The sequence below is a fragment of the Berghia stephanieae genome, chromosome 6, assembly GCF_034508935.2.
Source record: "Berghia stephanieae isolate SIO BIC M18660-M18661 chromosome 6, UCSD_Bste_1.3, whole genome shotgun sequence".
NCBI classification, from domain to species: domain Eukaryota; kingdom Metazoa; phylum Mollusca; class Gastropoda; order Nudibranchia; family Aeolidiidae; genus Berghia; species Berghia stephanieae.
In genome coordinates this window covers 47,392,715-47,415,186 of record NC_088365.1, presented here as the reverse complement: position 1 = coordinate 47,415,186, position 22,472 = coordinate 47,392,715, and the positions used below count along the sequence as shown (strand labels likewise).

At 36.0% G+C, this 22,472-nt stretch overlaps 2 protein-coding genes across 3 annotated transcripts in view; both read left to right on the top strand.

The window, feature by feature from the left end:
* Positions 1-3,229: 3,229 nt before the first annotated feature.
* Positions 3,230-13,328, top strand: LOC144975151 (glutathione S-transferase 1-like). The gene is made up of 6 exons (XM_078918934.1): positions 3,230-3,420; positions 5,794-5,967; positions 8,963-9,055; positions 10,950-11,062; positions 12,277-12,387; positions 12,768-13,328. The coding sequence occupies exons 2-6, from the start codon at positions 5,838-5,840 to the stop codon at positions 12,918-12,920; spliced, it is 600 nt and encodes a 199-aa protein (XP_078775060.1). The 5' UTR covers positions 3,230-3,420; positions 5,794-5,837; the 3' UTR covers positions 12,921-13,328.
* Positions 13,329-13,457: 129 nt separating this feature from the next.
* Positions 13,458-22,472, top strand: part of LOC144975150 (glutathione S-transferase 1-like) — a 21,146-nt gene continuing 12,131 nt past the window's right edge. Inside the window, exons 1-2 of one of the 2 annotated variants that reach the window (XM_078918933.1) lie at positions 13,458-17,180; positions 21,015-21,394. In XM_078918933.1, coding sequence (XP_078775059.1) covers positions 21,262-21,394 — 133 coding nt within the window. In that variant the 5' untranslated portion in view covers positions 13,458-17,180; positions 21,015-21,261. Of the gene's footprint in view, positions 17,253-21,014; positions 21,395-22,472 lie in introns of both variants that reach the window. The other variant, XM_078918932.1, reaches the window with a different exon arrangement.

Genomic DNA, 22,472 nt, shown 5'->3' with positions numbered 1-22,472 from the left:
TGCCATCCTCATTTATGAGTAATTCTCACTAAACTTTATTAACTAGACTATAAACGTTCAAGGTTACATATATAGTTTTGTGTGTTGGTTCGTTATACTTCCGGACGGCAATGTTTTGAGCTTCTTAGCCAAGAGCATACTATCTATAGATAGAATGCGCTTGGCCAAGGAGTTCACACCATTGCCATCCGGAAGTATAACGGACCAACACACAAACTCTGTGTAACCATGAACTTTTATAGTCTGGTTAATACAGTTTAGTGAGAACAACTCACAAACGCGGATGGCAAAAACAATAACAAAGGCCTGAGTGACGTCATCTTCGAACTATCTATAGATTCTGTGCGCTTGGCAAAGCAAGAAACTCAACTCATAACATTGCCATCCGGAAATATAACGGACCAACACACAATACTGTATGTAACCTTGAACGTTTATAGTCTGGTTAATACAGTCTAGTGAGAATAAATCATAAACATGGATGTCAAAAAAACAGAATGATCATGCCGTAGATACGTGGTACGTAATGCGTCACGCGCGATGCGTACGATTTGCTAACCCTCTCTAATAAGTCAGGATGATCAAGATGAAGAAAACTGAAAAGAAAGGCAAAATAATTAACATTTAAAAAACAAAGATATCGACATTTATTATATTTAAAAATATAGATTTTTTTCTGTAACTATAATATGTCGATGGGAGGCGCATCAAAACCTCTGAAGTTAACATACGAGCTTTTCATAGGTCTGATCCACCCAGAATGAAATAAGACATGGTGCGCAGCTCGTATGTAGACTTCAGAGTTTTGATCCGCCGATCGTGGAAATCGGGACTTCAGAGGTTTGATCCGAAGACCATCGATATACAATTTCCAACATTGCAAAATTCTCCAAGTGTGTATTTCAGAGCATTTTAGTTCTAAATCTATTTTTTTTTCAATTTAATATTATTATTATTATTATTATTATTATTATTATTATTATTATTATTATTATTATTATTATTATTATTATTATTATTATTATTATTATTATATTATTATTATTATTATTATTATTATTATTATTATCATTATTATTATTATTATTATCATTATTATTATTATTATTATTATCATTATTATTATTATTATTATTATTATTATCATTATTATTATTATTATTACTATTATTATTATTATTATTATTATTATTATTATTATTATTATTATTATTATTATTATTATTATTATTATTATTATTTATTATTATTATTATTATTATTATTATTATTATTATATATTATTATATTATTATTATTATTATTATTATTATTATTTTATTCCGTTTTCTACCTCGTTTATTCACGGACCAAAATTTATTTGAAAACTTTTTTTTTTCACGCTTCACAATATCGGAGTCAGTGACAACTTTGAATTTAACTTAAGGGAAATAACATCTCTATATTTGGAATGTATAGAAAAATACATTGGTTATTTCCTTACCCAAGTAATCGTTCATAATGCTCTCGTTATTCCCGACCATGATAATGTGCTGGGATAGGACATTAAAAAAAATCTAAACAAAACATAGATAGATACGAAGCAAGAACAAATATTTTGAATGAAAATTGTTGTTTATTTTAAAAATTCGTGCAGTGTTTCACAAATTTAATAATAAACATGTTTCCACAACGGCAAGTATCTCATTTCTTACTTTGTTTGTTTGTTTGTTTGTTTGTTTGTTTGTTTATCTTTATTTGATAACAGCCAAGGGAAAGGCTACTTATTTCCATGTCTGGTAACCCAAATTGTTATGGGCTCATTTTTGTAATGGAAATACGGATTATAGTCCATAAAAACATTATTAAAGCAAGCCCATAATTGCCTTCGGCTATCAGACCTGCAAATATACGTGCGCCTCAATAACAACCTTTTTCTTTCACAACCAAACCCATATTTCATTTCATTTAAAAATGAACACAATATGAGGGGGGGGGGGGCACTGGTACAGGTTCTTTTCAGGACGCCAAGGGTACGATTTGCTTTTGCCACTATATTATGAGTATGTTATATTTCTGTAGGCTTTGGAAATCTTTACCTTCTAATATTATCTTATCATTCCTTTGACAGCCTTCTATTTGAATTCATATCAAATTAGTGAATACTTTTCTTTGTACATTCTGTCACGTAGCCACTTATTATAAAAGCGTATTGATGTAACGCTCTCCTTACCAACTTTAGGAAAATCGTCACATTCGTTACGTTACAACCAACATTTTTCTTATTCAAATTTCTTTTGTTCATCATAAAATTGAAAGAAAATGAACCATGTTTTGTAGAGCATGTTTTGCTAAAGAAATTATGTATCGTAAGAACTGTACTGCTATTATGTCTGAGTGATAAATAATATATTTTTGTGTTAGTTGGGTGTGGAGTTTTGGGTAAAATTCTGAAAATGGCTGGTAAGGAGGGAGTTAATCTTTATTGCAAATTTACGCTTTGACGGCCAGACCACTCCACTCCTCATGCCGATATGTGGTCTAGTGGTATGACACTCCCTTTTGGATCGGAAGTCCTGGGTTTGAGCCTTGCTCGGCGCATAGTTGTCTCCTTGGAGAAGTATCTTCACTCGCATTCTCTCACCCTACTGAGGTGTAAAATAAGTACCTGGTCATAAACAGTGTTGTCTCTGTCCTTTAAAAAATTGTAATATCGCGTACCAGGCGTCATGTCACGACCTACATGCTACGTGTTGCTGTTGGCCAGGGACCCCTTGTAAAGCACTTTGAGCACGTTTAGTGGATATTGCGCTATATAAATGCTATACTTTTTTTTTGTTAAGCTCAATCTTTAAAAAATCTATATTTTAAAGTGTTGTATCTTACTCTCGGGACTTTGTGGAGCATGTCACTATTATCTATTTTCTCCATCAAGACTCCGGTGCTCCCTTTGTCACCTTTGCCAGTTGAAATACTGTCAAGAATTTATCAAGCCTGGGCCTGTCGAAAAATAAAACAAAACAAAATAAAACTGCAACTACTATAAAACTGGAAATTGAACTCCACAAGCCCGCACGCAACATCTAACGTTATCACCATCTCATCCAAATCGCATAAAATATGTAATATCATCATATTCTCATTTGTAACTTATAAATATTGTCGAGTCAGCTCTTGAGCGCTCATCAGAGCATAACAATTTTAATAAAATGAGATAAGGAAAGGGGTATTACGTGTAATAAATAAGTATAATCGTGTAATAAACAACCCACAGGCAGGACGTGTTGTCGTGTTCTCCTCGATATATTTTCTCTCATAATTGTGATAGTTCTACACCTTGTTTTGGACATTTTTCCAAGTCACAAGTTTCTGAGTTACTGTGATTAGATATATTTATAGTTATTTATACTTTTTATCAAGTTTCAAACAAAGGATTTTAAGGTAATTTGGAATTTTATCATAGAAATAATAAACTACCAATGATAATGACACAGCCATACTTTGTTGACCTAGATCTTATGATTTCTATTCACCTTGACCTTTACCATGTAGCTTTATCAACACATCGATGAACATGTTTCCAACCGAGAGTCTAATGATAATTTCAACAACAACAGGTCTCGCGGAGGCACACGGAATCAACACAAATTACAAACCGTATTTGGCCAGAAAGCTCGTCCTTTTGTTTGACATCGATCGATTAAAATTACCGCCATCTTGAAAAAAAAAAAAAAAAAAACAAAAAACAAAAAAAAAAAAAAAAACAAAAGCCATAAGAATCAAACCTTCTATCTACCCCCAAAAAAAACTAAACAAAAAAAAACCACCAAAAAAAAAAATAATAACCAAAAAAAGATAATAAAAACCCACCAAAAACAAACATACAAAAACCCCACAAAAAAACAAAACAAACCAAAATCTCAAACCTGGGACTTCCTCAAACATAGTAGATACGTGTCTTTGTTTTTCCGAGTACGGTGGGCAGTCAAGCTCAATGTCGAATCATTTTGAAATGCAACACACATGAGTAGTCTTCTGCAGTTGGCGTGGAAGTCCGAGGATTGATAGTGTTTGCCAAAATAAGGGCAATTTTAATCGATCGATATTTGAAGGGCAAGTTTTCTGGCTAAAATTTGAAATACCTGTTTTTTGTTCTTTTTCGTTTGGTTCTTTTTCAAAAGACAGCGGAAAAGACAGGGCTGGTTAACATAGTGTGGGGCAATTGTACGTTCCTCACTCACCTCCTGCCTTATCACCCTTAGGCGGTATTCATTCGTTCATTCGAATTTGAAAACCACTCATTTGACACATTTATACGCTTTTCTTCTAGGGTAAGTTCATGTATAGTGCTGTTTTCATAAAATTGAGGGATTGAATGCAGTTTTGTTTTGTTATTTTTAAAAAAAGAGCTTTTATATATCCACTTAACGCTTTACATGGGGACCCTGGCCAACAGCAACACTTAACATTTAGGACAGGACATGACGCCTGTTGTGCATATTACAATTTTTCGGACAGAGACAACGCTGTTAACGGCCAGGTACTCATTTTACACATGAGTACGGTGAGAGAATGTGAGTAAAGAGCTTTTCCAAGGACTGAACTATGCGCCGAGCGAGGCTCGAACCCATGACCTTCCGATCCGAAAGCGAGTGCCCTACCACTAGACCACACAGCCGCAAATTTATATATAAAAAATAGTCCTTCAGAGCCATTGATGCAGCCGGAGTTTATCCCTGTTTCTGTAGCGTGAAACGGACAATAGCAATTGCTTGCTATTCTTTAGATATGCCCCTAGTTTATCGCAAGTATTTTCCGCCAAAGCTAACAGACTCAGCTAGCTATCCATTCGCTGCTGGATGGACAGAGGGTCAGAAAAAATCTTGACCAGCACCCGGGATCGATCTTGGTCCCTTTGCGCGTAAAGCGAGTGCTCTACCAACTGAGCTATCTGGACCCCCTAAGGCCTCGGGATCCCCTATGTTTAATATGCCAGAATAATATTATAATTTAAGGCTGATTTTCCAAAACTTGTTAAGTCGATTTTTCTACTTTTCGAGATTTTCCATCCATGAGATAAATTGAATTGTAAACTTTATTTTAAACAACAAATGACACAAAAATTTCCCTGAGATTTGTGTGAATTTGAAGTTTAAATGTGATAAAATAGACCGAATGAGACATTTTATGGAAATAATTCTCAAAAATCTCAAAATTGGAAAAAAGGAGTTAGGAAGCTTTGGAAAACCACTCTTCAATTGATTTTTTGGAATTTAACTCTCTCTTTACTAGCCATTTTCAGGATTTTCCCCAAAACGTCACACCCAACTAACACAATATTTTATTTTTATCACTCAAACACAATAGCAGTAAAGTTCTTGCGATACATAACTTCTTTAGCAATAACGTGCTCTACAACACACTACTCATTTTCCTTAAATTTTATGATGTACAAAAGAAATTTGAATAAGAAAAATGTTGGTTGTATCGTAAAGAATGTGACGATTTTCCTATAGTTGGTAAGCACAGGGTTTAATTGCAACCTGCACCAATTAAAAAAAGAAAGAAAAAACATAGCCGGATATGATGTTACGTATTGCTGTTGGTTAGGGACCCTTTGTAAAGAGCTTTGAGCACATTTAGTGGATATTTCGCTATATAAAAGCTCTAGTTTTTCTAAAGCTCTTGAGTGATACTATAATTGGTTTTTGCTATTTAAATTGCAACCTATACCAGTTTTTAAAAACCCAACACAACCAGAGATGATGGTCTTTTTGTCTCCAGGTCATAAATTTTTGCACTTTTTGTCAACAGATCTGAAAACACCCTCGAAACTACACACCACCACCGCCACCACCATGGAGTACAAACTCACCTACTTCAACTTCCGTGGACGTGCCGAGGCATCCCGTCTGGTCTTCGTCCTCGCTGGTGTGCCTTTCGAGGACGTTAGGATCGAATGGGACGATTGGGCAGATCACAGAGATAGTAAGTAATACAGGGACGGCTGGTAATAATGGGCAGGGTGGGCAAATACCAGCCTGTTTTTTCAAGTTATAAGCTGTATTACCAGGTCTGAAATAATCTAATCTAAATTAGATAATTTCAAAAGTTACTACTTAAACTTGATACTTCGTACTGAAATCAATTTGTGTGTATTTTTGATAGATTGCGAATGACCATGCACCCCGTAATGCATAAACCAGGATACGCTCCTGTTCTTTTTATCAACACCCCCCCCCTCCCCTCCCCAACCACTCCACTCCGCCCACATCGTCATCTCATCGTCACGTCGCCTGACGGTGAACTAACTCCGATTTTTGCTGTCTGGCCTCTCTAGTACTAGGTCGGGCTAATTCAAATGAGCCCACCTTAATAACCAGTGAACACTGAATAGAGCTTTTGGCAAACGAACTTTTTCTTATTTATTGCCTTACTTGTGCTGGTACCATTGATGTAATGACTTTGGGAAGGTTCCAGTATTGAATTAAATTTATTAACTTACTAATATTATATCAATTTAGTATTAATTTGTGTTGTTTTTATATATTTGTTTATCCATTTAAATTATTTCTTTTTTTTTTCTCGTTTTCTTTAAGTACTTCTCAAAACTCATTTATTTAAATTGTTTTCTTATTTGTTTTTTGTTGTTTTTTTGTTTTTGTTTTTTAACAAATTAATTTGTTAGTTCTTTTTTTATTATTCTTAAAGTAATTACCGCTGTATTTTTATTGCCAGACTAAATAATTTTGCAAAACAATGTAATTTTCTATTGTATTTCCTCTAATAAAACAAAACATTTTATTCAAAAGTCACGACTAAATAAATATTAATACAACCACCATTTTGGTTTTCTCAACAATTGAATTAGTATACGAGAAATACTCTTCTGAGTAAGGAGAGAGTTGAATTCTAAGTTATAGAGGAAATAAAGACGTTTAAAGGAAGGGTGGGCAGATTCCGTACTTGCCCGTCCTGAAGCTAATACATACATAAGATAGTTCGCGACGAAGAGGCGGGAAGCTAGGGGTTGGTTGGGGAAGGAGCATAGCACTTTTGTATAGATAGCATTGGGAAGGAGTAAAGATAACACGGTCGTTATTGTGATAGTATAACGAATGCATGAGGAGAGATTGATAACATTCTTTTGTCTTAATTGTATTGTGTGAATTATTGGCGAAAGCCTAAGATTAAATAAACTTTGTAATATCGTATGGTGGTAACCATCATTGTCGACGACATCGTGGTTGTCATCATCATCATCATCATCATCATCATCATCATCATCATCATCATCATCATCATCATCATCATCATCATCATCATCATCATCATCATTAACAACAACAACAACAACAACAACAACAACAACAACAACAACAACAACAACAACAATATTAACAACAAGTACAACAATCGTCTCCACAACTATCATTCTAACCAACAGCACCACCAAAACCACTATCATAATTACATCCTCCCTCACCGCCTCGTCTTCCTCCTCCTCCTCCTCCACCACCACCACCGCTACCACTATTCCAACCACTACCACCACCGGCACAATCATTCTAACCACCAAGACAGCAGTAAAAATGATGCAATTTCAGCTCTGAATGAAACTCGAGTCATATCGCTGTTGTTGCTTCTCGATGAAAACTTTAAGGTTACTACATACTACTGAAAACCAGTAATGTAACAGAAATATTAATCTCGCCGTTGAGGGTTTAAAGCATCTCTTTAATTTTTCGAGTGAACGAAATGGACTTCTATTGTCAAGGTGTTGTCGCATTATGTCTCGTCGCTTTAGTTTTTAGTTGTATTCTCTTTCGTGATTATTTTTTGATTACGTTTGGAATAATTAAAATCTACTGGTATTGTCATTTCATTGTGAATGTGATTATTTGTAGTTGAAATATTTTTTTTAAAGGTGAAAAAAAAATTATAATTAAAAAAAATAAACAAATAAATTATATATATATATATATATATATATATATATATATATATATATATATATAATATATATATATAATATATATATATATATATATATATATATATGACCGGATCATCTTTGCCCAACCACTGTAAATAGGCTAGAACCGCCACTGGTAATAGACGAGAACTGGTTGAAAATCTCTTAATTAATGAAGCCAACATTTCAATGTGGCTTTATTTCGGAGGTAAAAAAAAAAAGTAGATAGTCCCTTAGAGCCATTAAACGTAGTTTATCCCGGTTTCTATAGATAGTATGCGATTGGCTAAGAAATTCACAATATTGCCATCCGGAAGTACAACGAACCAACACACAAAACGATTTGTGTAACATTAAACTTTTATAGTCTGGTTATTAAAGTTTAATGAGAATTGCTCATAAACATGGATGGCAAAAAACAATAACAACGACCTTAGTGACGTCATCTTCATTCTATGTATAGGGTGAAATGGATGATAACAATTGCACTTATTTGCAGGTCTGACAACCCAAATGGTTTTGGTCTCATTGTTGTAATGGAAATGCACTCAAACCCTCGCAAAATATTGTCCATGACAACAACGTTAATTAAAACAAGCCCACAATTGAGTCCGGTTATCAGACCTGCAAACATGTTCACGCCGCTTGAAGTGAATTTAATGGAATTGGATTCAATAGTCTGATGTCACGTTCGCCCAGCAACGAGCAGCTTGGTTCTAATCAAAGAAAATCGGTACTTTTTATTCTTCATGCTGGCTAAAACTTTTTCATATGTCATGTGATCAGAATGCATAAAAGTCAAAACATGATCAAATTTATAAAGTTTTTCTCTTCTGGATACACTTTTATGCTTATCGGAGAAGTCTTTCATAAGGGCGTCCGCCATTGTTCAGATAGCTTAGAACCAGTTACTAAGTTATTATACGTCATTACGAGGGAAGTGTATTTACGACTGTTGAAGCCTATTAACAAACGCATTATTTGTTCATATTTTTTTCCATTCTTTAGATTTCAAGTTCCACCGCCTGCCTACAATGGAAACTGGTGGCAAGATATACACAGAGAGTCAGGCTATCATGTGTTACCTGGGACGGAAATTTGGTAAAACACGAGGGTTGTGTCCTTTTATAATGTCAAATGTGTTATGCGTATCTCACTAGCAATTCATGACTTTATTTTAAAATTAGAGCAGGGATTGGTTTACTTAATCTTCTTCGGGCTTTGAGGTACATAGGGCATAAACCAAAATAAAACAAATTGAGCTTTTATATAGTGCAATATCCACTAAATGTGCTCAAAGCGCTTTACAAGGGGTCCCTGGTCAACAGCAACATTTAACATGTAGGACGGGACATGACGCCTGTTAGGCGATATTACAATTTTTTCGGACAAAGACAACGCTGTTAACGACCAGGCATTCATTTTACACCTGAGTACGGTGACAGAATGTGAGTAAAGAGCCTTCTCCAAGGACTCAACTATGCACCGAGCGCGAGACTCGAACCCAGGATCTTCCGATCCGAAAGCGAGTGTCATACCGCTAGACCACATAGACCAGACATCGCCATTTTTAGCGGTGGGATGCTTTTACGGTGACTGTATTGCAGGACAGGCCTGCTTCCTTCACGGATTGGGGACATACCCAACAACAGCAGTCAAAGGCAGATCATCTGACATTAGCATCCACAGCAATTTATCGTGAACTGAGGAAGACGATTCAAGAGGCATCCATGATACTCTCAAACTAACGGAAAATATTGTCCATTACAACAATTTTAAAACAAGTCCATAATTGTTTTCGGTTATCAGACCTGCAAACATAATGTGTGCGTCGCACAAACCCCATAAACAACAACAAAAAACCTTTTTGGACTTTCATTTCAAATTTGACATTATTTTGGGGACCTCCCTGGAAAATATTGACATGTGTTATGGTACCTAGTGTTGTTTATTGACAGATGTGTTGAGAAAACCCTTTTAAAAAAAAAATGTATTCTATTTATATATTTATTGGTCATTGATATTGTCATGTTTTGTAGGTTGGTGACAGTGGAGTGGCAGATAATGCAATGAATGCCATTATTTTGATATTCATGTGGTAATGGCGGCGAACTTTATTGATGGCGTTTGTCATGATGTTTTATAAATAATTTTGACAGTGTTGCGAGGGCACGTTGGGTATTATATATCATTTAACAGGTGATTGATGACATAGGTGGCCATAATGATGATGATGATGATGATGATGACGACGACGACGACGACGACGATGATGATGATGATGAGGAGGAGGAGGAGGAGGAGGAGGAGAGGGAGAGGACGATGATGATGATGATGATGATGATGATGATGATGATGATGATGATGACGACGACGACGACAATGACGACAAAGTTGATCAAGTTCATAAAGTGATGTTGTTGAGGTCGTTGTTGAGGATGGTGATTATGATGACGATGATGACGATAATTTCTAAATTATCTGCTTCATAGCCTGTTTTTTTTCTGTTATATTCAACCTCCGTATCTTGTTTTTATCTTAAAGGGTTTTGCTGCGGTTGCTACACATTTATCTAGGTAATTTAAGCACCAACAAACAGGAAGATGTGAGAGTCAATTTTTAAAACATTTATAATGCAAAGCACGCGAGTAAAGTAAGACAAAGGAGAAGGCTTCAAATAGGGAGCAAATCTAGATTCGAAGAGCATTAATGTCGTCATTCAGAGCCATTCGGCCCATGGAGCTAGCAATTGCTTGCAATCCTTCGGATAGGATGCTAGTTTATCGCTAAGTACTTTTCGCCAGATCTAACAGACCCATCCACATTAAGAGATCAGAAAAAAACAATATCTCGACTGCACTGTTATACTTCCGAATGGCAATGTTGTGAGATTCTTAGCCAAGCCCATACTATCTGTTGAATGATACAATTTTCTTTATTACTCCATTGCCATTTCACTAACAACCCCCAACCCAATTCCTCCCCCCCCCCCCAGGTTTCTACCCTACTGACATAGAAGAAGCCTTCAAAGTGGACGAGGTCATCTTCATCATGGAAGAATATATGGTGGAGGCCATCAAGCAATTTGACGCACCCGAGGATCAAATGGTACATGTATTTTTTATAAAAGGTTTTAGTAGCACGCAGGAGGGGGTAGGGGGGGGGGTGAGCCCATAGCAATCGTTAACTTATAGCCTGACACTAGAACCGTAGCCATCGTTAACATATAGCCTGACCGTAGCCATCGTTAAGTTATAGCCTGACACTGACCAAAAAATGACGTCAAAAGGCCAACCTAGAGGGTTCTTGTGTCAGGCCGTACCATAGTTTACATATAGCCTGACACTAGAACCCTCTAGGACTGGAAGTTCTCTATTGTCTTCTTCCTACTCACTTCATTTCTCGTTACAGTAATTTACATTATTTTGCGTTAATTTGAGAGTAAGTATTTCGATTACATTGAGAAGACAACCGTCTGTGGGATACAAGTCACGTTATGGAAGATGGAAGGACACAAACTGAATACGTACTCGTGTATCAAACAGTGTCAGCTAGAACAGGGGAAAATACAATTTAAAAAAAAATCTCCCCGAAGAGATTCGATTCCCAATCTTACTTACTTAATCCTCTTCGGGCCTTGAGGCACAGAGGGTATCCACCAGGCATCTCCATTTTTTGCGATCGGCTGCTTTTTCGGTGGCTGTACTCCAAGACAGGGCTGCTTCCTTTAATTCTTTCTCCATGGTCCTTCGCCAGGTTTCTTTGGGTCTTCCCCCGCTTTCTCTTCCCATCTGCTTTCCAGTATAGGGCTGTCTTGGGAAGTGAGCCTTTTTCCATTCTGGCCACACGACCCAGCAAATGCCATCTTCTTCTTTTTCCCAAACTAGACAGGCTAATTTTATGTTCTGTTTGCTTACCTGACATTGTTTCATATACATCTTTATATATACTTATCATACACCAGTGCCTGCTCCCCTTTTTTTTCACTTTCATGTTTAGAGGGCAACTCGCTACTTACAAATTTGCTGTACTCTGAAAAAAAAAAACGTATGAAAAAAAATATTTGGCCAGAAAAATCGTCCTTCAAAGGTCAAATGATTAAAATCACCCTCATCTTGTCCAAAACTCTCAAATATTAAGAGACTTCAAAGAAAGTCTTCAAGGAAGTCCCAGGTTTGAGAGTTTTCGGATCGACATTATTTCAAGGACGAGTTTTCGGGACAAATTAAAAAAAAAAATTTTATTTCTTAGAGTAGGGCACAAATTTGTTGTTATTTTCTTTTTGATTTTTAAAGTTTTGAACTGTTTTTTTATTTGTCCAGGAGGCACAGACGAAGGAATACTATGAGATTCAAGTGCCGAAATACAACGGGTTTCTGGAGAAGTTGTTGATGGAACGCGATGGTGGAAATGGGTACTTTGTTGGAAATAAGGTGGGTTGACATCATCATCATCGTCAGTCATCGTCATCGTCATCATCATCATCATCATCATCATCATCATCATCATCATCATCATCATCATCATCATCATCATCATCATCATCAGCATCATCATAACTATCTTTATCATCATCATCATCATCATCATCATCATCATCATCATCATCATCATCATCATCATCATGATCATCAAAATCGAAACCATCATTCTTATATTATGATAACTCCAACAAATTCCAATAACAAAACTGACCACAATCAAACAACCATCTTATTCCAACCCACCTCATTTCATCACCTCCTTTCATCACCTCCTTTCACCCCCCCCCTCCCCCCCCCCCCCTTTCCATTCCATCTCTTTTCACACTCAGGTAACCGTTGCAGACCTCGTCGTATTTGCCCTCGTCTCCAGCTACCCTAAGGGCCTCAAAGACTACCCTCTACTCGAAGCCATGATGGCCAAAATCGGCAACATAGACAAAATCAAGGACTGGGTCAAAACTAGGCCCAAGACCGATTTCTAATTAGCAATGCTCGTATATACGGAATGAGATTAGCGGAACAGTAGCGCCCCTTGATTGGACGGCGAGGACGAGAGACGCATGCGCACAACCAACATGACGTTCTCTCTCTAATAACTTTTGCGCCGGTGACGTCACAGACTATGGGTGACGTCCAATCAAGGGACGCTACTCTTCCGCTAATCTCATTCCCTATAGACTTCAGAGTTTTGATCCGCCGATCCTTCATAATGCTCTCGTGATTCCCCAATATGATAATGTGCTGGCATTGGGCATTACATAAAACACATCAAAACAAAAGGTAGATTCTAGATACTAAGCAAGAAAAAAATATTTTGAATGAAAAATGTTGTTTATTTTTAAAATTCGTGCAGTGTTTCACAAATTTAATAACAAAAATGTTTCCACATCTGCAAGTATCTTATTTCTTACTTTGTTTGTTTGTTTATCTATATTTAATAACAGCCAATAGATTATTACTTATTTCCATGTCTGGTAACCCAAATTGTTATAGGCTCATTGTTGTAATGGAAATGCGGAATTATAGTCCATGACAACGTTATTAAAGCAAGCCCATAATTGCCTTCGGCTATCAGACCTGCAAGTACTTGCACCTCGATAACAACCTTTTTCTTTCACAACCAAACCCATATTTCATTTCATTCAAAAATGAACACAATATGAATAAGAGGAATGTTTATTCGGTTCCTATGACGTCACTTTCAGTTACATGATTTCAGACAATGATGTCATTTTCAATCATATGACTTGTTTGGCCATGACATCAGGCTATAAGCAAATCGTACACGGTGTTTCTCTTTTTGAAACCCGTCGAAACTCAGTCCCAGGTTCACTTCCCAATGGTGTACACTTCCCTGAGTCCCGGGTTCACTCCCCACTGCTGCCTATTTCCCATAACTTTGTCGGGTTTCGACGGGTTTCGGCGGGTTTCGGCGGGTTTCGTAAAAAAGATACACACAATCGTACAAATACTTTTGTGTATCGATACGATTTTAATCAAGCGGGTAAAATAGTGATTAATTTACTTAAACACATATTATTTTCGATAGCAATATCTGTACAGTATAGATCGCTTAGTTTGTTTTTATTTTTAAAGATTTTTTTTTTTTTTTTTGCAATCACTTCCATTGTTTACTAAGAAATGACTGTATTCGGATTGTACGAACTAGGTCAAGGGGCGTGGTTTTCTACCCTCCCACTACAAGTCGTCTCTAGATAGAACGAAATTGACGTCACTCAGCTCTTTGCTGTTGTTTGTAACCAATCATTTTTATGAGTAGTTCTCACTAAATTGTTTACTAAATTGTGTCAATCAGAATTTAAACGTTCAAGGTAAAACTAATGGTTTTGCTTGTTAGTAAGTTATATTCGACTGGCGGATGTTAAGTTTATTTAAAAAAAAAAAAGAAACTAAACACAATGTGTCAATGGGCATGATCTATAGATAGAATGCGCTTGGCCAAGGAGTTCACAACATTGCCATCCGGAAGTATAACGGACCAACACACAAACTCTGTGTAACCATGAACTTTTATAGTCTGGTTAATACAGTTTAGTGAGAACAACTCATAAACGCGGATGGCAAAAACAATAACAAAGGCCTGAGTGACGTCATCTGCATACTATCTATATTCCATGTTCTCTAGGTCATTGGTCACATTGCAAAATGTGCTCAAAGTGACCTACATTGTGAAAAGTGTTCATAGATTTTGAACTATCTAAGCTTAACACATGGGTATGTTTACAACTGTCATAAAAAAAAAGCAGTGAGTTAACATTTGTTCAGAAATGACCAAATGTTGGACAGCAACAAACCACGTGATTGATGACTCGGTTAGACGACAACATGAATATAGATCGCTCTCATTGACAATGGCGATTAGAGGTGTAGCCGAGGCCTTTCGATCGGATGATGGAATTAGGAAGACAAATGACATAAGTGTCTAATCAATCTTCTTTTCAAAATTTATTGATGCTGTGCGCCTAGCAAAAGACAAAACAGAAAAACCCCGAAAAAACAAAACAAAAACAAAACAACTCCCCCCCCCCCTCCAATAAAAAAAACTGCAAAACAAATACATAAAACAAATAAATAAAAGTACAAAAAAACAAAAAACAAAAACAAATGACAAAACGAAAACAAACAAACAAAAAACCACAAAGAACTAACAGCATTGCCAACCAGATATAACATACAAACACACAAAACTATCTATGTGGATATTTACAGGTTATTATTCTGATTGATAGAATTTATAGTGTGAAGTAATCATAACAATGGCTGGCTACAAAACAATAACAAAGAGCTGAGTGGCGTCAATTTCGTTCCTTCTATAATTTACATTTGAAGGAAGAGAATATAATAGGCTTCAACAGTCGTGACGTCAATTCCTTCGTAATGACGCATAATAACTTAGTAACTGGTTCTAAACTATCGGAACAATGGCGGACGCCCTTATGAAATATTTATCTGACGAGCATAAAAGTGTATCCAGAGGAGAAAAACATTATAATTCTGATCATGTTTTGACTTTTGTACATTCTGATCACATGATATGTGAAAAAGTTCTAGCCAGTATGAAGAATGAAAAGTACCGATTTTCTTTGTTTAGAACCAAGCTCCTGGTTGCTGGGCGGACGTGACATCAGACTATTGAATTCCGTAGGGAACATAAGAACAATTCATCTTACTCCAGTTATATTTCGATAGACTTAGAAAAACTTTACCTTCTAATATTATTAGATTATCTTTCCTTTAATAGCCTTCTCTTTGAATTAATTTCAAATAAGTGAATACTTTTCTTTCAACCTTTTAGTCGCGTAGCCACTTATTATAAAAGCTGATTGATTTAATCTTCGTTACCCACTTCTCTCAAGAACATACGCTTTGACAGGCAGACCACTCCACTCCTCGTGAGGCTATGTGGTCTAGTGGTATGACACTCGCTTTCGGATAGGAAAGTCCTGGGTTCGAGCCTCGCTCGGTGCATAGTTGAGTCCTTGGAAAAAACTCTTTTCTCACATTCTCTCACCGTACTCATGTGTAAAATAAGTACCAGGCCATTACCAGCGTTGTCTCTGTCCTAAAAATTGTAATAACGCCTAACAGGCGTCATGTCACGTCCTACATGTTAAATGTTGCTGTTGGCCAAGGACCCCTTGAAAAGCGCTTTGAGCATATTTAGTGGATATTGCGCTATATAAAAGCTCCATTTAATTTAATCTTCATTGCTTATTTCTCTCAAGAATTTACGCCTCGACGGCCACACTATTCCACTCCTCATATTATCTATATTATTATCGAGATTTATATCTTACTCTCGGGAATTTGTGGAGCATGTCATAATTTTTTTTTGTTATTTTCCCCAATCAAGACGCCGGTGCTGTCTTTGTCACCTTTGCCAGTTGAATTACTGTCAAGAATTTATCAAGTCTGGGCCTGTTGGAAAAACAAAACAAAAACAAAACAAAACTGCAACTACTCTAAGACTGGAAATGGAACCCCCACAAGTCCGCACACATTATCTAACATTATCATCATCTCATGAAGATCGCATAAGATATGTAATATCATCATATTCTTATTTGTAACTGTGATCATCATTCATTTGGAAGGTTCTGGGTTCGAGCCTCGCTCGGCGCATAGTTGAGTCCTTGGAAAAGGCTTTTTACTCACATTCTCTCACCGTAATCAGGTGTAAAATGAGTACCTAACGCTAACAGCGTTGTTTCTGTCCGAAAAAATTATAATATCGCCTAATAGGCGTCATATCTTGTCCTAAATGTTAAATGTTGCTGTTGGACAAGGACCCTTGTAAGGCACTTTGAGCACGTTTAGTGGATATTGCGCTATATAAAAGCTAAAAAAAAAACCCTCAATGTATAAGAAATTTAATTTAAAAATTTCATTAAAATTCAACTTTCTATTCATATAATCTTAAACAACTCGTCATTTGTTTGTTTCAAAATTAACTATTAAATTCCGGGGGCTTTATTTATCACATCTTTATTTTATTAATGTAGTCGAGTCAGCTCTTTAGCGCTCATCAGACCATGACAGTTTTAATAGATTTATAAAAGGAGATAAGGAAAGCAGCCTTGCGTGTAATAAATAAGTATAATCGTGTAATAAACAACCCACAGGCAGGACGTGTTGTCGTCTGCTCCTCGATATATTTTCTCTCATAATTAATTGTGATGGTTTTACACCTTGTTTTGGACATTTTTCCAAGTCACATGTTTGTGAGTTACTGTGATTAGATATATTTATAGTTATTTATACTTTGTATCAAGTTTCAAACAAAGAATTTTAAGGTAATTTGGAATTTTATCATAGAAATAATAAACTACCAATGATATTGACACAGCCATACTTTGTTGACCTAGATCTTATGATTTCTATTCACCTTGACTTTTACCATGTAGCTTTATCAACACTTCGATGAACATATTTCCAACGGAGAGTCTAATGATAATTTCAACAACAACAGGTCTCGCGGAGGCAGACCGAAACAACACAAAATACAAACCTTGACAAGTCATCGCCCCCCCTCCCCCCCCCCCCCCCCCCGTCGCACCCGCTCCCCTCCTCATCAACACTCAAATCCATGGATGTTAAATGCGGCTATTTATTATTGTCGTATGACACTCGCTTTCGAATCGAATTGTCCCGGGTTCGAGCCTAACTCGGCGCATAGTTGAGTCCTTGGAAAAGGCTCTTCCTTCACATTCACATTCTCTCACCGTCTTCTTCTTCTTCATGTACCAAGTCTGTGCCAGACATCGGTGATCATGATACGCCATTCATCTCTTTCATCGTACTCAGGTGTAAAATGAGTACCTGACCGTTAACAGTGTTAACTCTGTGGGAAAAAATTGTTATATCGCCTAATAAGCGTCATGTCTCGTTCTACATGTTACGCGTTGCTATTGGCTGGGGAACCCTTTGTAAAACGCTTTGAACACATTTAGTGGATATTGAGCTATATAAAAGCTCAAAATTTAAAAACAATGTGTGAAGATAAAGTATTTATTGCTGATTTCAATGCCCAGTCATGGAGAATCAAGTGTACTGAGTTATATATATGATCTCATTGGAGACATCGATAAATAGAGCAAGACGCGAAGGACAACAATAGGGTTTTAATAGCAGACGATGTGTATCAAGGTCACGTCTTGTCAAGTAGGTAAACATCCTATCGCTCATAATGTTTATAAAGTGTAATACATTGGATTTTGGCACTGGTTTTCGCAGCTTTCTGTGTATTCAGATGGGATTTCTTCTCACTCTCAGACTATAGATAGTATGCGCTTGGCGAAGATGCTCACATTGCCATCCGGAATATAACGGACCAACACACAAAAATTATGTGTAACCTTAAACGTTTTTAGTCAGATTAATACAGTTTTGTGAGAATTACTCATAAACGCGGATGACAAAAACAATAACAAAGACCCGAGTGACCTCAACTTTGATCTATCTATAAACTTTTTGTGTATTTCCACAATTGATATAGATAGTTCGAAGATGACGTAACTCAGGCCTTTGTTATTGTTTTTGCCATCCGCGTTTGTGAGTTGTTCTCACTAAACTGCATTTACCAGACTATAAAAGTTCATGGTTTCACAGAGTTTGTGTGTTGGTCCGTTATACTTCCGGATGGCAATGTTGTGAACTCCTTGGCCAAGCGCATTCTATCTATAGATAATGTGCGCTTGACTAAGAAGCTCACAACATTGCCAAAACTCTCTGTAACCATGAACTTTTAAAGTCTGGATAATACAGTTAAGTGAAAATTACTCATAAACGTGGATGGCTAAAAACAATAACAAAGACCCGAGTGACGTGACTTCGTTCTATCTACAGCGAGAAGAAATGGTGTGTATTTTATTTAAACACATACCATCAATAGATAGAATGAATATGACGTCACTGAGGTCTTTGTTATTGTTTTTTGCCATCCGCGTTTATGAGTAATTCTCACTAAACTGTATCAACCAGACTATAAATGTTCAAGGTTACACAAAGTTATGTGTGTTGGTCCGTGATACTTCCGGATGGCAATGTTATGAGCTTCTTAGCCAAGCGCATTCTATCTATAAACTTTTTGTGTATTTATACAATTGATATAGATAATGTGCGCTTGACTAAGAAGCTCACTACATTGCCAAATGTAACCATGAACTTTTATAGTCTGGATAATACAGTTAAGTGAAAATTACTCATAAACGTGGATGGATAAAAACAATAACAAAGACCCGAGTGACGTGATCTTCGTTCTATCTATAGCGAGAAGAAATGGTGTGTATTTTATTTAAACACGTACCATCAATAGATAGAATGAATATGACGTCACTGAGGTCTTTGTTATTGTTTTTTGTCATCCACGTTTATGAGTAATTCTCACTTAACTGTATTAACCAGACTATAAAAGTTCATGGTTAAACAGAGTTTTGTGTGTTGGTTCGTTATACTTCCGGATGGCAATGTTGCGGGCTTCCTAGCCAAGCGCATACTATCTATATACAAATGTCATGTTTACCTACTTGACATCGAATACTCACATACGGAAGGCGCCCCTCAGTTTCATGTCTCCATCATTTTAGTCTACGATCGCATTGTCGACATGAATTTGACATTCTTTTTATTGTGCGGTTATGTGGTCTTGTGGTATGACACTCGCTTTCGGATCGGATTGTCCTGAGTTCGAACCTCGCTCGGGGCATAGTTGGGTCCTTGGAAAAGGGTCTTTACCCACATTCTCTCTCCGTACTCAAATGTAAATGAGTACCTGGCCGTTAACAGCCTTTGTCTCTGTACTAACAAATGTAATATCGCCTAACAGGCGTTATGTCACGTCCTACATGTTGCCGTTGGCTAGGGCGGACCCCTTGTAAAGAACGTGGAGCAAGTCTAGTGAATATTGCGCTATATAAAAACTCAAATTTATTTTCTTTTTATATTGTGGAAACCCGGGCCCATATTCATGTTATAGATTTAGTCCTTTACTTGTCTAGTAAATGACTTGCTAGTCTTGTAAGTCTGAGCCAAGCAAGTGACTTTAAAAATCGACTTTTACGAACGTTTTCTAGTCTCTGACTAGCTAGGCTCTTGCTTTTCACACACACTTGTAAGGACAGTGACTAATTCGGCTATTTTGTGCGGATAACATCAAGCTCTCTAGTACACGATGGCAGGTAAGATACCAGTCTTCATACTAATACTTTCATCGCAAACGATATCCAAAGAGGAAATTAGCAACACGTACGGTATAGATAAAATTCGTTCCTTTTCATATTAGAACTTATTTTTGTCAAAACCACATGATGAATCCAGTCATGAGATATTGACTGTCGACTGTTAATTCTATATTTAGGTCAATGAAAGTTTCATTGAAACTCGAACAAATTGAACCAAAAACCCCAAAAAACAAAACAGAAAGTGTGTTATTCATTAAAGTACTATTATTATTATTATCATTTCTATTATTATTATTATTATTATTATTATTATTATTATTATTATTATATTATTATTATATTATTATTATTATTATTATTATATTATTATATTATTATTATATATTTTATTATATTATTATTATTATTATTATTATTATTTATTATTATTATTATTATATTATTATTATTATTAATTATTATTATTATTATTATTATTATTATATATTATTATTATTATTATTATTATATTATTATTATATTATTATTATTATTATATTATTATTATTATTATTTATTATTATTATTATTATTATTATTATTATTATTATTATTATTATTATTATTATTATTATTATTATTATTATTATTATTATTATTATTATTATTATTATTATTATTATTATTATTATTATTATTATTATTATTATTATTATTATTATTATTATTATTATTATTATTATTATTATTATATTATTATTATTATTATTATTATTTTTATTATTATTATTATTATTATTATTATATTATTATTATTATTATTATTATATATTATATTATTAAATCAATCATCATGATGACTATCATAGTTATTATTACAATTTATTTTGTCAACAGATCTGAAAACGTCATCCAATCCACCACCACCACCACCACCACCACCACCACAACAACAACAACAACAACAACCACCACTTCCACCACCACCACCACCACCTCCACCACCACCACCACCTCCTCCACCACCACCACCACCACCACCACCACCACCACCACAACAACAACAACAACAACAACCACCACCACCACCACCACAACAACCACCACCACCACCAACACCACCACCACCCCCCCCCCCCCCACCATGCCAAACTACAAGTTCACCTACTTTGACTTCCACGGGCGTGGCGAGGCAACCCGTCTTGTCTTCGCTCTAGCCGGTGTGCCTTTCGAGGACGACAGAATCAGCTTGGAGGAGTGGCCAAACCTTAAACCCAGTAAGAAAAACACAGTATCTGTTTGACAACCTCTAACTATCACCAAACTGTGACATAAAGATCTGATAAGTGTGTATGGAGAGGATTCATATGGGAACAAATCAGACAATGGACGTTTCGGGTACAAACTTCCATTGTCTGTTTTGTTCTCATACGAAGCCTCTCCAATTTCACTCTTTCGTTAGTATTTTCACGATCATAGGCTTCAGGCAGCCCAACAGTTTTCTACTAAGAAGTGTGCATGAAAGGTTCCAGACAAAGCCAGAAAGAAAATTACAAGAAAAAAAAAAAAATCAGATTAAGAAATTAAGGAGCAGGCCCCGGTGTAAGATAAAAACCTGAACAAGTGTGTATGAAAGGTGCCAGAAAAAGCAAGAAATAAAAATACACAAAAAAAAAAACATCTAAAAAAATCAGTAGACCTCAACTGGGGATCGAACCTCAGACCTTCTGATTACCGACTAGCCCTTGCCGGATACACTGACTGGGAGGGAAACATTCAAATATATAGTTGGAGTTTTGGGAGTTGATATTTTTTGTCTTGTAAATCATCTCTTTGTTATGCACTGCATAATTTTTGTTTTACAAAATGCTCGTATATGATTTGTAAACATTTGAGTGTGTTCTTCAGGGTGAGGACCTGTGCTTGTGTCAGGATGAGACATTTGGGTGATCTCAAACCAAGTACACTGATAGTGTGCTCTTGCAATCTACATGTTTCCTATTTGAATCAGTTCCCTTTGTCTTACCTTTTCTTGGGTGCTTTAATTGCACTTCTAGAACTATTGACTATCCCACTATGTAGACTTCAAGAGCACACTATCTGTGTACTTAGTTTGAGATTACCTAAAAGTCTCACCCAGACACCAGCATAAGATCCCACAAAAAGGAATACACTCAAATGTTTATAAATCATATGTTAAAAAAACAAAAAACAATAAGTAACAGAGAGATGATTTACAAGGAAAAACATCATATCCCAAAACTATAACTATACACTTGACTGTATCCCTCCCAGTCAATGGCTCCGGCCAGGATCAGGACAAAACTAAGTAATCTCATTCCAAGACAAAGACAG

Excerpts from the sequence above, each read along its gene's own strand:
- LOC144975151 (XM_078918934.1), top strand. The coding sequence starts at position 5,838 with ATGGAGTACAAACTCACCTACTTCAACTTCCGTGGACGTGCCGAGGCA. Across the intron at positions 5,968-8,962 it reads TTGGGCAGATCACAGAGATA|ATTTCAAGTTCCACCGCCTG; the intron begins GTAAGTAATACA and ends TCCATTCTTTAG. Across the intron at positions 9,056-10,949 it reads TTACCTGGGACGGAAATTTG|GTTTCTACCCTACTGACATA; the intron begins GTAAAACACGAG and ends CCCCCCCCCCAG.